Here is a 13826-nt window from a genome sequence, read left to right as displayed (position 1 = left end):
TCTTTTGACTCATTAGTAAAATGCTGCTGTAAGTCTGGCTCATCCACTATGGATTCAGATGGCTTCACACATGAGAAAATTCAGAAATTAAGAAATGCTACACTTCCTAGTGCTGCTCCAAATTATAATTCATCACAGTTCACTAAAAAGCTACACTAGCTATTCTGCTAGAAGAACATGCCTCCATGTTATATCTTTCTGCCTCATTCTTAAAATATAGACTAAAAACTTCATTTGCAGTTATCAGTACCAATTGCTTTTAAGCAGTATTGTAGAAGAAAAGGTAGGGTTTTCATCTAGAGGAAGAAACACGGACAATAGTTTAACTGGAAAAAAACATGCATCTCTAGGGGTCAGGAAGAAAAAGAACCATGGATTTTCAAGCCTGTTAATGGAAGGTACTAGTAAGAATACTATCAAAGATACTAATACTGAAGTTACTAATTTCAACAACATCATGTAACATTTGGAATCCTCTCTGATATTTAGTACCATATAGTACAACCACACCTGGACTAAGCCTTCTGCTCATGGTACAGGGAAAGCTTCAGGCTCCAGCAGAGCCATAATTTCTATCTTGAGTTGTGACAGAATAAGCGCTCCATAACCAAAAACATGTTGTGTCCATTTTATTAAAATAATTTATCAGAGATGTGATCAGGCTCAGAGGTGTGAACAGTATACCTTGGCTCAGTTTTAGAAAAGGAAGGCAGCTGAAGATTGCACAGTTCTTTCTATACTATTACTAGAAAGGTATATCCAGACCATATTCCAACCATACAAATTGAATGAATAGCAGCAGTCTCTAGATCTGGACCTAAAACAGCCAGAACAACTTACACTGCTCAATTTTTGGCCTGTAACTTTGCTAGCAGATCTTCTTGCAGATCCTCTGGACAAAAGGAGTTCTTAAGAGTGCAAACAAGGGTGCCTATAGAGGATTCTGCTCTGATTCACCTCCAGAGAAGCCCACAGAGAATGGCCAGAAATTCAGGTGTCAAAAGTTGTATGCTACCAGTTGTCTTTCTCTGTCTAGACAATAGGAATTAACAATAATTTCTTTATATTCCTATAGACAATTTGGTTTTCATTATATAAAATATATACTGCTTTTATGTTTTGCATAGGTTTCCCTGAAGGTAAAAGGCTTTTCTTTCTTACTAGTCTCCAGTAAAAACAAAACCAACCAATTACTCATTTTCCGTATGTTCTAAGTTATCTCTAACCTATTGCCATCTGTTGTTATTACAATAGATAAACACTATCGTAATGATAGAAAAGAAAATAAAACTTGAAGGATGTGGGTCAAATTTACTTTGTCCTACATGAGTGCAAGTGTTTGATCAGACATACACTCCTATATCAACTCAATCTCAAAAAAAAATTATTACAAAGGGAAAGTGAAAGAGGAAGGACTGAAACAATAAAGATCATATAGCACTGGGGAAGTTAGCAGAACAATGTCTAGATTAATGACTTTAAGGCTTTCTATTTACCTAATTTTTAGTGCAAAGGTTGAAAACTCCTGTAAAAAATGAGAACTATCCTTTTTTTATATGTAGTAAATGGGTCTCACTGAAATAGGCACTTAGCTTTTTGAGACCACATAAGAAGTTAATTTTGCCTACCAAGTAATTTTCTTAGTGTTTTTTTTTTTAAGGAATAGAGTATGTAGAATACAGAGTCATGTATAAGTAGTAAAAAATATACATGCTGGGTATCATCTCAAGAAAATCATACAGCTAGTTAGGAAGACAACACAATCAGAGAAAGTATTCCCGGAAGCTTTTTCTGGGCTCGAGAAAGAAAAATGTGACTAGAATGGTTGGTTTGGATTTGCCAAGCCTAAATCACACTTGATAAACCTAGTTTTCTTCAATGACAAATTGACTAGATCTCTGTGGATGGGGGAAGTAAGGTGGTGACAAGCCACCTTGTCTTTAATAAGACCATTGACATGATATTCCACAGAAACCTGGTATCAAAATTGGGATGGTATTGTCCACAGGGCAGAATGATTAGATGGGTGAAAAACTGGCTGGGCTGTCAGGCTCTGTGGGAAGTGGTTAATGGCTCTTACTCAGCCTGCAGGCTGCTTACACATGGATCTCAACAGGATGTATCTTTAGTGTGTTCACCAATAAGCAGGAGGTAAAACACACCCTCATCAAGTTTTCAAACCTTGTCAAAAGTGAGAGGATGGCCAAAACACTGGAGGGCAGGGTTGCTCCTGAGAGCAGAAACCAACAATTCAGGAAGGCAAAATGCAGGGTCCTGCTCCTGAAAAAGACTAATCCCAGAGATGGTACAGGCTGGGCATTGATGGGCTGGAGAGCAAGGCTGGGAGGCCCTGGCAGTGGTGGGGCTGTATGAGCACTAATATGACCAACAGGTCAAGAAAAGTGACCATTCCATTCACTCAGCACTTCTTATGCCGCATTGACAATACTATGTCCAGTTTTGGTGTTCCTCTGTAGGAGAGACACCAATAAACTGGGGAAGGTTAAATGGGAAGGTACTGGGATGGTCATGGCTGGAGCAATTTGACCCATGAGGAAAGGCTAAGGAGTATGGGCTTGTTCAGCCTGGAGAAGAGAGGCTGCAGGAGAACCTAACAGGAGCCCCCCCCCAGTACATACCAGGAGGTTCCTGAGAAGGGAAAGCCTGCTCTTTATTGAAATTTATGGCCAAAAAACACAGAACACTGGTTATAAACTGGGACAAATATCAGTCTGACTGGACATGTAGGGAAAATTTTCTCTGGGGGGATAATGCCCAGAGAGGCTGTGTGGTTTCCATTCTCAGAGGGTCTCAAACCCACATGGGTAAAAGCCCATGGCCACTCGGTCTGAATTCCATTTTTTGAGCAGTGTGTTGCTCTGGGTGATCTCGCAAGATTTCTTCCAACCTGAATTATCCTATGACTCATGCTTAAAAAGAGGAAATACAACATTCCCAAGTGCCTAGCTGAAAGTATATATTACTCTTTCAGTGGGTTACCCACCTCTTTCATCTTTCATTTCTTTAAAGGGATCTACAGCTATTGAATGAGGATACAAGATGAGATAGTTGCTGGAAGAAAAACAGTGCTGAACACAGGCTACAAATGAGAACATTGAGATACAGTCCAGTCTCAGTTCAAGCTATACTTTGTGCTCTTCCTTGTGAGAATGGCAATAAAGCTTAACCAAGATACACAAGGCCTTCACCTTCACCTTGAGACAGAGCCCATGTGGACCTCTGTAAATGACCAGCAGGAACATTCACTATGCTCAGATTTCTCCTTTTCAGCTGGCAGTGCAAATGGACAGATCCTTGCCTCCAAGGAAGTAAATTAAACCCGAAGACTAGCAGCAGGGAATGCAAAGGGAAAGTTATTCTTCGGGCAAAGTGAATATTAATATTTCCAGAATCACAGAATGAAACAGGTTGGAAGGAACCACAGTGGTTCATCCGATCCATCCTCCCTGCTCAAGGAGGGTTATTGTAGAGCAAACCTAGTAATGAAAAGTACCTGCATAGAGTGAAAGGCCTTTTCACTTCTTGAATTTGAAAAAGAAAAAAAAAACAAATCCGAGAGTGCTCATAAACTGCTGTTAAAGGGTATTGTCTCCTCTCTGGAAAGCATAATACAGGGCTAACCAAATTAAAACTTTCCAGCAATTTCTCTTTTCTCAGGTTGATCTCGTATTAGGTGGAAAGAAGGGTGCAATTCAATATTCCCTGAGTATTAATGGCAATGGGAAAGACCATTGTTTAGAAGAGGAGCATTATATGTGATTTGCTTGGGGTTTTGTTCTTTTGTTGCCTTTTTTTTTTTTTAAGAAAATTGAGTTTGTTCTCTGCAGAAGATTATTAAAGGTTAGAAATAAACCTTATATATGTGTCATCTCAAGACAAAAATGTTTCTTTCCCTCAGTATTAAAACAACTGAAAAAAATGCACTGGAAATCAATTGAGAAGTTTCAATTACTTAAAAATATGAGCTGTCCCCAAAATTCAGCATGACTAAGAAAAGAAAAATTGAACAAAGAGTTTTAACTTCTAAGTTTCCTCTGCATGTGTTTACAAACCATGTGAAGTGAAATCTTTTAAATTTAGCTGAAAGAAACAGTCTGTATATTAGAAGTCTGTATTTGCCCATCAATACTGTTCTGGAAAAGGCTTGGTGAACAAATAATCATGTTTATACCCTCCTTGATCAGGAAAATGCATTTTGGAATTTCTGAATTCAACCTTTTCCAGAGATGAAGATTCATAGAAATGCATTAGCAAACTAAATACTGATTTTTCAGTTCTACACCTGATGTTTTAAAATGTTTGCAGTATTCTTAGCAGCAAATGCCTTAATTTAGAAGCCTCTGCAAACTAAATATAAGAACAAAAATTTGTGTATATATACACATTTACCTTCTTCAACAGTCTGTACAATGGCTCCTGAGGAACTCCAATTTGTTGTAAACCCAAAGCTGCGACTGTGGCCAGGTCTCTGGTTTATACTGATTCTCAATTCACTGTACTGTTCCTGAAAAATAAAACATGACACTACAGTATCTGGTATCACAAGAATCTAAATGAGGGAAAGCTTATCCTCTAAATAAGTGAGGCTGCTCACAATGTGCACTTTAATCATCTATTATTAGCATCACAGACAAAGGAAACAGTATTGAAGTCAGTTAACTAACTCATTTGCTTTTTATTCCAATAGGTGTGTTTTCAGTTTATGGTTATATTTTCTCTACACATATTTTTCACTCTGCATTTCTATTATTTTAAATGTTTTGAAACACAATGCTAAAAAATTTTAAAACTTGGAGGAAATCAAACCCCTAAATGATTCTTCATGGATTGTCTTGTGAATTTGTGACATACTGCCTCCTCAAAGAGCATCAGAGACGTGGAAAAGCTAGATAACCATAGTCAATAATTCTTTCCTTGCCCATCCTACCATGAGAATCATCAGTTTCCTTTAGGCTCAATGTTGCAACTAAACTTACTTAGGGTGCACGATCATCTTGATTTTGCATGAAATACTACCAGCTTGCTATGGATATTGCAGCAGAGACCTTAGATAATAAAAATAAACCTAGAATCAGCTAAATTCAGATCTTTGACTTTAATGGACTTTCAAGATGCTTTCAGAATCTGAATCAAAATCCTACATCACCATTTTAAACAACAAGAATATCTGAATGGGAAAACATTCTGTAACACTTGCTTTCAATCCCATGCTATATTAAGAGTATGTGTTCGATACATTAACATTCTAATGTGAGCTCATTAAAAACTATTAAAATACCCAAATGCATGCTATGCACTTCATCAGCATGACATTGACATAAAAGGAAAAAAATTAGATTTTTCTGTCAAGCAAAGTAAAATAGATATATTCCAGCAAAACGTGCATGGAAGGGACACTGCACGTTTTTACACATGCATTAAATGTACACCGACATTTTAGTTCTTTAGTGAACCAGCCTTCCTGAAGACTTGGATTCATTTTCCCTAACTTAAAATATTTAAAAGTTTAGAAACCTATGCCAATTCCTCCAAGCTCCTATGTTGGTAAGATGCAACAGGCAGCTACAGTGGGCACGGCACAAGCAGATACAGCCAGAGTCTCAGAGAGGTGCAGCCAGAGGTGGTTTCAGCAGTACCTGAGTACTGGATAGAGAAGAAAACAACACTGCACGAGATCATCCCAAGGTATCGCCTCATGTTACAGGAATATTCCTGGGAAAACACTCCCCATCACAGCCCAGGGTAGAAATGAAGTCTTTTCTTCACAACGCAGCTACTGGCTTGCAAATGCTCCCATACAACCCAAGTCCTTAGATGAGTATATCAAAAGTGACTCTACTAAATAGGTTTGCACTCTGGACTAGGGGACACGCAAATCTTCACAGTTTGAGTGTGTTCCTGGAAATTACTACTGGTCTTAATTATATTTTTCCATCATCCCAACATGACTCTTCAGATCTATCTCTTGTCAGAGGAGTAATGTGACTTTGTACACTGAACTTTATCATTTTTATAGGTCAACTCTAAAACAGTGCTCCACAGACCTGGTGTTATGGCCCTGACGACTAGTGAACTGTATCAATCTCTCTGGCAATGATTTACAAACACATCAAATGGAACTTGCATTCCTTAAATTAGAGCTTGTTAAGGTACATAACACAACCAAGATTTATTTTTAATTTTTTTTTTACTTAAAATACTCCCCCATAATACTCACTTGTAGCAGGAAAAAATTTATAATCTCATAACTAATGACAGGAAAAAAACAAATGGACCTAGTACATGCTATTCTCATTTGTCTTGCTTAAACAGATACTAAGAACTCATATCTAATCTCTAAGTTTTCACTGATTAAAACAAATTCCTCTGCCTGTTTTTGTTACAACACAGGAAAAAAAAAGATCATAATCTCTTTCCTTTTATAGCAATCACAGTTTCAAAAAATTACGACAAATTCATTACAATGTCCAAGAGGCATCAGGGGTGTTAAACTGCAATGTATTTCTTTTCCACAAGTGATTAGGAAGAAGATTGTAAGCAAATGAATTTCTAAAAAGGTGGTATGGGAAGTGATTTCATAAATCAGCATCCAAGGTCTTATGACCTTCACCCAAGCAACTGGCACAATTAAGTTTTACAGCAGGATCACGAATGCAAATCTGTCAAGGGTTATGAACTGAATCACCAGATAGAACAGAAAGGTATCAAAAATTAAAATTATTGTTGGTGAAACATGCAATTAATTGGAGGAAACAGCACTTAAGATACATATTTCAAAAAGAACACAGAGACCCAACCCCTTATCCAATAAGCATATGCACAGAGAGATGGTGATTTACTTCAAAATTAACATGAACATTAATTAGATTCAAGTAAATAGCTAAAAAAAAATATTAAAAAAAACAAAAATGCCCAAGCTACAACAGATGGAAAAAAGGATAGTATGATACTGATGTTTATGGCCAGCCTTTGAAAAGCTGATCTCTATTTTCCACCACCAGTTTAAAAGTGCAAATGAATGCTACAGCAGCTCAGATAATTCATCTGTCACACCTAATTATATGCACTATGTGCTAATTTGGAGAATAGCAAAAAATTTTTCAAGCATTGAATTATATGTAGGATAACTATTCTGAATTAGAATGATAAATAAAATTATGCACATGACAAAAAGGACAGAGAAAAATTCAGCAAAAGAATACTTTTTTCTTCCCCAAATACTCTCTTTCCCCTAAATTAATTCAAAGGAAATAGCAGGTCTCTGAGATGTCCTCTTACTACCAGAAAAATACTTGCATTAGATGGACTTTTAGATATTTTCTTTCATTCTACTGTAGCATTCAGTTTCACCAAGTAATCACATTGTTTCCACACTTACCATGGATTTTGAATCCTTAGGCTCTGTCGGACTCGCAATTTCTGCAGAAGATGCAAGTGAAAGAGAATCAGGAGGAATGCCATACTCTGGCTTAGGAATACTGCTTCCAGCATCTTGGTCTTGGGACTTTAAAGGTAATGCCAAACTAGGAGGAGGTGTTGACTGAACACCTTTTTCCCCCTCTTCCTCCTCACCTCTACTTCTGAATGCACCAGTGGAGAGAGGATGTGCAGAGTCTGGTTGTGAAAAGGAAATGCTGGTGAACAAAGTTTGAGTTCTTTTAGCTTTTTCTACTTCTCCATTGTATTTCTGAGCATCGTCCATCTAGGAGAAAAATGACAGCTTGGTAAATAAGTGCTTTTAAAAAAGAAATCTTTAAATCTTCCAGTGATCTTTATATTTAACAAAACCACGTCCCGTTTTGAAGCAGCTCTGGTTCCTGTACCCATTGCTAACTACCTGCTAAGAAAAATGTATTTTTTTCTCTTGAAATGCTTCCAGAACAAATATCCCAGACTTCTTAAGAAAAACTTGTTAAAGTCATCTGCTTAGAATTATTTACATTCTTAGCACTTTTTAAATTGAAACAAATAAGGATTTAGGAGAAAACTGAAAATCATCATAGCAATGAGGCAGGGGGGATTCAATTTCATTGTTTCAGTGCTTTATAGCATAGACAAAATTCAGCCTAGCATAAAATTTCAATTTCAACAATGTCAGCAGAGCAGAGGAGATTTTTATCACCTGAAAAATTCATCTTTAACACTTAATTATGTTAACCTGGCTCCAGATATTTACCTCCAAGGACCATTTTTTTTTAATAAGGCCCACAAAGGAGCCTTACTACAAGTCATAAAAAAAATATTTTACCAAATGTAGTTACCAGCATTAATTCTAGGAGTGCGTTTAAGCACAGAAACACAGGTAAACATCTAAAGCCGTGACAGAACTGCCTGCTTTGTTAACACAGCCTTTATCACACAGGAGGCACTTTTTAAATAAAACAAAAACATTAAAACTACTCCTCCCCCAGCTATTGAAGACCCCACATTTACAAACTTCAGGAATGAAGAGGAATTTTACCGTGAACGACCGTGGAAGTGACGAGATTCCTCTTGAGTGGACACCAAAAGGTCTTGGTGTAACCACAGATGTTAACCTGGAGGTATCAGTTTTCTGGTAAATTCTCGGGAGAGAAGCTGAAACATGAGCTGACCCAGTTTGAGCATTCACTGAGTAGCGAGTGGACAAAAGAGCCGGGCTCTGCTCCCGCTCTTGCGCCAGGCTCTCCTGTGGCACAGGAGCTTCTTGAGCAGCCGAGCTCTCCAGCAGCTTCTCCTTGGGTGGTTGTGCACTGTACAAACTTCTGCTGTCCTTACTGCTGTAGGAAGTATCTTCTTCCAAACGGTAATCTTTGGCTGCTGACCAATCTTTTGCTGCTGTGGAAGGTGCTTTTTCTTCACTGAACACATCATCATTCAGTGAATTTGCCCAGTTGGGTTCCTGTTTCTGCTGCTCATAGGAGTCCTGATCTCTCTCCTCCCTATGGGAATAGAGCCTGTTAAAATACCAAAGTGACCCAACAAACAGGCAGGCCTAAAGTCTTTCAACTAGTAAATGTTTAAAGCAGAGCATAAGCCAAATAACACATCTCCAGTAAATGAAAATTTAAATATATTAGCATTTTCATATATTTTTAAATCTATCATTTTCCTCCTCCTCCCCCCAGTTCAGCACTCTCATAACACTGAGGCATACTACTATCACATTATCAGGCTGCCACCATGACAGAAATCTTTGCCAAGAAAATTATATAGCTACACATACATTCAAGTTGCACATCCTCAGAAATTCCGATTTATTTAGGAAAGAACAGGAATAAGGTAGTCCTATAACACTGCCTGAACTGTGTAACTGTGCTTGATGTTTCTGCTCTATGAAAATGCCATGCAGAATTTAAAATACCTAAATAAGACAGTGCCCTAAAATTCAACTAATTATTATTTTTTGTTATTCATTTCTTTGTCATAAATGAAAAACCACTACAAGGATATTATTTAATACATCAGTTATAAGATTCTTATCGATAACAAGCATTCAATACAATTAGCATCCATACTTTTATTCAAGGAACTAATTTTTGTCCTCACAAATAAGTAAAAAAAAAAAAAAAACAAACACCAAAAGATTAGACTTATTTCTTTTATGAATGTGTGTGTGCATTTTTCCTTCAGCTCAGTCATATGTGCATTTGAAATAAATAAATAAATAAACAAGACTGTCACCACCAGAAATGGTACTGTGCAGTTTACACTTTTTACTCTTCAGAAAATAAATACCAAAAGGAAAAATTAGGGATGAAGGGGAGATCAAGTAAAAGTTTACAGCTTGGTGACACAAAATTCTGGCTGCAGTGGCTAAAAAAATAGCAAATTCAGTGGTAGAAGGAAGAGAAATAGTTAACTTTTTCCATGAGCAGAAAAGGTAACTCTCCAGTTCAGTGCTATTGTTTTAACTAATGTAAAGAGAATGCAAATGTTGACTTCTCAATACTTTTATTTATGGATAGCAGAGTAAAATATCATTTATAGAGAAAGCTGTTTAACATTCTGTGCAAACAGAGCATTAGAAAACCATATTCAGCCCTTCAATTTCCTAGATTTGTACATTTTATTTTGCAACTAAAATTGTCAAGATCTCTGCAGAATCCATTGCAACTTGCTGGTAAAAGCGTCTCAAAAATTCAAAGGAATAAAAATGCTCAGATTTATGTTCTTAAACAGAATACTCCCATTAGGATCATTACCTCTCCTGCTGCATTTCTTTCAGTGACTTGGTACTCCTTCCAGACACTTCAGACGCTCTCCTTTCAATTTCTTCTCTCTCTTCCTTTTTCTTTTGCAATTCTGAATTGTAACTCTTTCTACGATTCTTCCATTTTGCTAGATCCTATTTAGAATAACATTAATGTATACCATCAGATTTTCTCAAGGCCTCACAGACTTACAGAGGCATCCCATTACATGCTATTTATTGCCCTGATTTTATTTACATGTCTGCATCACAGCCACATTTTCATGTACCTTTCCCCTAAATGATAAAGGTGTTGTCATGTTCTAGTTAGGTTTTCAGGCTCACTGCCTCCTTAAGTTAGCAATCGTAATTATTGGACTGTATATCATTTGGCCCATTTTTCCCCCCTTAACATTTTCAATTTTATTCTAAAATACTTCACTCAATCACACATAATTAAAAAACTAATGCTAATGCCATCCATCTGTATTTCTTTGTTGAGGGCTTTAGAGTTTGGCATATCGTTTTTCCAAATCACTACTATATTAGACTGATACACTAGCTTGAGAATAAATATGCCCTAAATTCTAAATTGAAAACAGATATTTCTGTAGTTTCTTCATTTCTGTAAAACTGCAATGTGAACTGGTGATACTGTCCATGAAATACCAGAGTTAAGGGTATTAAGTTGAGGGAAGTTAAGGGAAGTACTGAATATTAGAACTGAGATGCATTAAACAAACAACATCTATGTTTGGTGCTTTGCTCTTAATTTGAGCTTCTTGTTGATACTCATTGTCAAGCAGAGATTTTAATAAATTGAAAAGTTTTTAGATATGGTTATGATGCTGTGCAAAGCTACCATACAGTTTTATGGCAGAATTATCAGGGGATAGAAGCCTCAAGAATTTGCACAAGGAAGTATTATTTCTTCCCCTTTCTCCTAGAGGATCAAATACTCAGACATTCCAATCATTTCTCCAAAAAAGGTATTCAAAAATTGCAGATAACACAAGAAACTATGCCCACAGAAACCAAGCCTGAAGGCTATATTACAATACATGCAAGTCTTATCCTGAAGCATTAATCAGAAACTTAGGACAAAATTTAAAATAACTTCAGTTCTGCATTAAACAGGCACCCCCACAAACTCTAGTAGCTGCATGAAAGGAATTGTTTTAGAAACAACCCCACAAATTGCTGCACACATGCCAAAATTTGTTTACTAGGGACACTGAAGGCACCCAAGCCTTTCAAGCAGGATGCACAAGGAGAGGTGAAAAGGAGTCCTTACTTCTTGCCACTTTAGATCTTGTTCTTGTAACTGTTCTTTTATCTTCTGCAACTCCTCATAACGGATTTTGCGCAGTGTCTGCAGCTCCTCTGCACTGACATCATTCAAAGATTTACTCCTAGAAAGGGAAAACAGAACTCAGCTATATAACATCCTAGCCCTCATTTACACTAGTGAAACCTTCTGAGAGAGAGAAAGACTTGTATTAGTACAACTGAATGCTCATGAGTGTTATTTTGAATGGAGCAGGAAACACACAGGCAGCTGAATGAGAAAGACTGGGATGTTCTGCAATGCCAAGACACAAGTCATTAGTTAGGTATTTGAGCAAATAAAATCAGGCTAAGGGAATAAGCAGCATTGTACATCTCCATGCTGATCATTCACATTGAGCTCCTCATAGAACACCGCTGCTTCTGTTTTAACTTGTTATTCTCTTTATTGATCTTGTTTCTTTCTTTAACCCAAAAGGCATCCCCTGCCCTCAAGTCCAAATTCCCATCCTTTGACTTCTCTCCTGTAACAGTCCCAGTATCACCTCCTGTTCTTTCTTTCCTTAGGCTAATCACAAAATCAAATCAGTTATTGACACACATTCCCAAAAGATTAAGAGTCACTCACTGCTAAATGCTTGGTTCATGGATGTCACAGGCCCTACAAGCCTATGCTGATCCTCCTCAAGCCTCTGAGATGCTTTCCATTCAAGTTGGGATAACACAGCCATCTTCCTGCTAACTTCTTGAGCATGGCTACAGTTTCCCCCAGGAACTCCTACTTGCTAGTTCCCTTTAACCTAAATTCCTCAAAGCTCACCTTTCATGCTCTCTCCCACCACGTGCTACTTTTTTCTTTATTCTTTCACACTACAGTGATAAACATAACAGAACATTTAGTTCAGATACAGGATAAGCCTCCTGATGAGATTTGACCACAAGCCTCTGAGACAGTAAGCAAAATGCAGGTGTTTCATCATAAAGTTCAATTGTGTAATACAAAGGGAAAGCTAGGTTTCAAGAGCTTGGGGTTTTTTTGGTTTTGTTTTTTTTGTTGTTGTAGTTGTTGTTGTTGTTTTGGGTTTTTTTTGTTTTTGTTTGGGTGGGATTTTTTTGTTTGTTTCTTAATATTCAAAAACACCTTTGTTTTCATTTACCAAAGTATGAGTTATAGAGGGATGTAACTAAGTTCTAACAGGACTTGAAAATGTGGCACTTCTCTGTAATGATGGAAAATCAGATAATCAAAAGAGATTGAGCAGAGAGCCTTGCGCTAATCTGTTGCATTCCAAGAGATCTCTGAACTAATAAACCAGACTCTCACTTCCTCCCCAGAGGCTGAAATAATTTTCATTGGTAACACAAGACTGTCCTCTGGCCTCTAGAAATAAAGGCTTGGGCATTAACTCGTCGTATCTGCTCGCTTATCTATTTTCTGAATGAGAAGAGTGCCAAAATCAGCAAAAATCACCTGGCTGCTATTGCAGAAACTCTTTTCTTGTACAGTTTTTTTCCACATTTTTAATGCTTAAGTTACATCACACATAGAACTGTTTTGGGGTAACCAATTTCTACATAAGGGTGTACCAAATTTGTTCCAGGTGAGTTCAAGAAAATGTACGTAACTATAGTTTCCACTTCTTTCTCTTGAGTTACTGTATCTGCCTGAAACAAAATAAGAAAATCTCGACCTGAAGAATATATAACCTAAGGAAAGGTATATTCATACCATGGAACTGGATCTTAGTTTTAATTACATTCTAAACTGAAAAACCAAACAAGCGACTTGAGTCTTCTGAGTCTCCCTCTCCTAAAACCTAACTTTTTCTGAAACATTTCACACTTCTGGAGGTGTTTAGTCATTTTCCAGGTTTGCCTCAGGGTAAAATTAGAAAAGTAAATAAATAAATTGAAATAATAAAAATAAATCATTAGAACATCATGCATTCCCAAGTACTTAACATGCCATCACACAATAAGTGGAAGAATTATTTCTCTTTGAGTCTCAGTTCATCATAGACATCTAAGCTCCCATGCCACAAATCTGTAAGTTTACCACTGAGCATTCAATAATCTGGAAGATATAAAATAACCCCATATCATTCACCAATCCCGTGATAAATATCACTGCTGTTAATTATTTTCAGGTTCTAGCTGTACAGCCTCCAAAATAAAATACTTGTTAATATTTCATTACATGTTTTGAATGTTTTAAAGCCTAATTTAAATATAAAATAACAAATTTTTCACTTCAGCAGGAATAAAACATTAGAGCAGATTTTCAAAGTGCCTGATAACCATAACTTGAATACACAAGATGGCAGAGAGAACTTTTGCCATACACATA

General features: G+C 37.0%; 1 protein-coding gene across 3 annotated transcripts in view; it reads right to left on the bottom strand.

The window, feature by feature from the left end:
* LMO7 (LIM domain 7) overlaps positions 1 to 13826 on the bottom strand; it is a 131540-nt gene that overhangs the window by 23990 nt on the left and 93724 nt on the right. For all 3 annotated transcript variants that reach the window (XM_066176300.1, XM_066176298.1, XM_066176299.1), the window contains 5 exons: positions 11487 to 11604; positions 10206 to 10348; positions 8483 to 8942; positions 7400 to 7723; positions 4411 to 4525 (listed from right to left, as the gene is read on the bottom strand). In XM_066176300.1, coding sequence (XP_066032397.1) covers positions 4411 to 4525; positions 7400 to 7723; positions 8483 to 8942; positions 10206 to 10348; positions 11487 to 11604 — 1160 coding nt within the window. The remainder of the gene's footprint in view (positions 1 to 4410; positions 4526 to 7399; positions 7724 to 8482; positions 8943 to 10205; positions 10349 to 11486; positions 11605 to 13826) is intronic.

This window comes from Chamaea fasciata, unplaced genomic scaffold (genome assembly GCF_029207755.1).
Source record: "Chamaea fasciata isolate MVZ Bird 193981 ecotype frontalis unplaced genomic scaffold, bChaFas1.0.hap1 SCAF_2, whole genome shotgun sequence".
NCBI lineage: Eukaryota > Metazoa > Chordata > Aves > Passeriformes > Sylviidae > Chamaea > Chamaea fasciata.
Note: the sequence above shows the minus strand (reverse complement) of the source record. Positions and strands in the feature narration are given on the sequence as shown.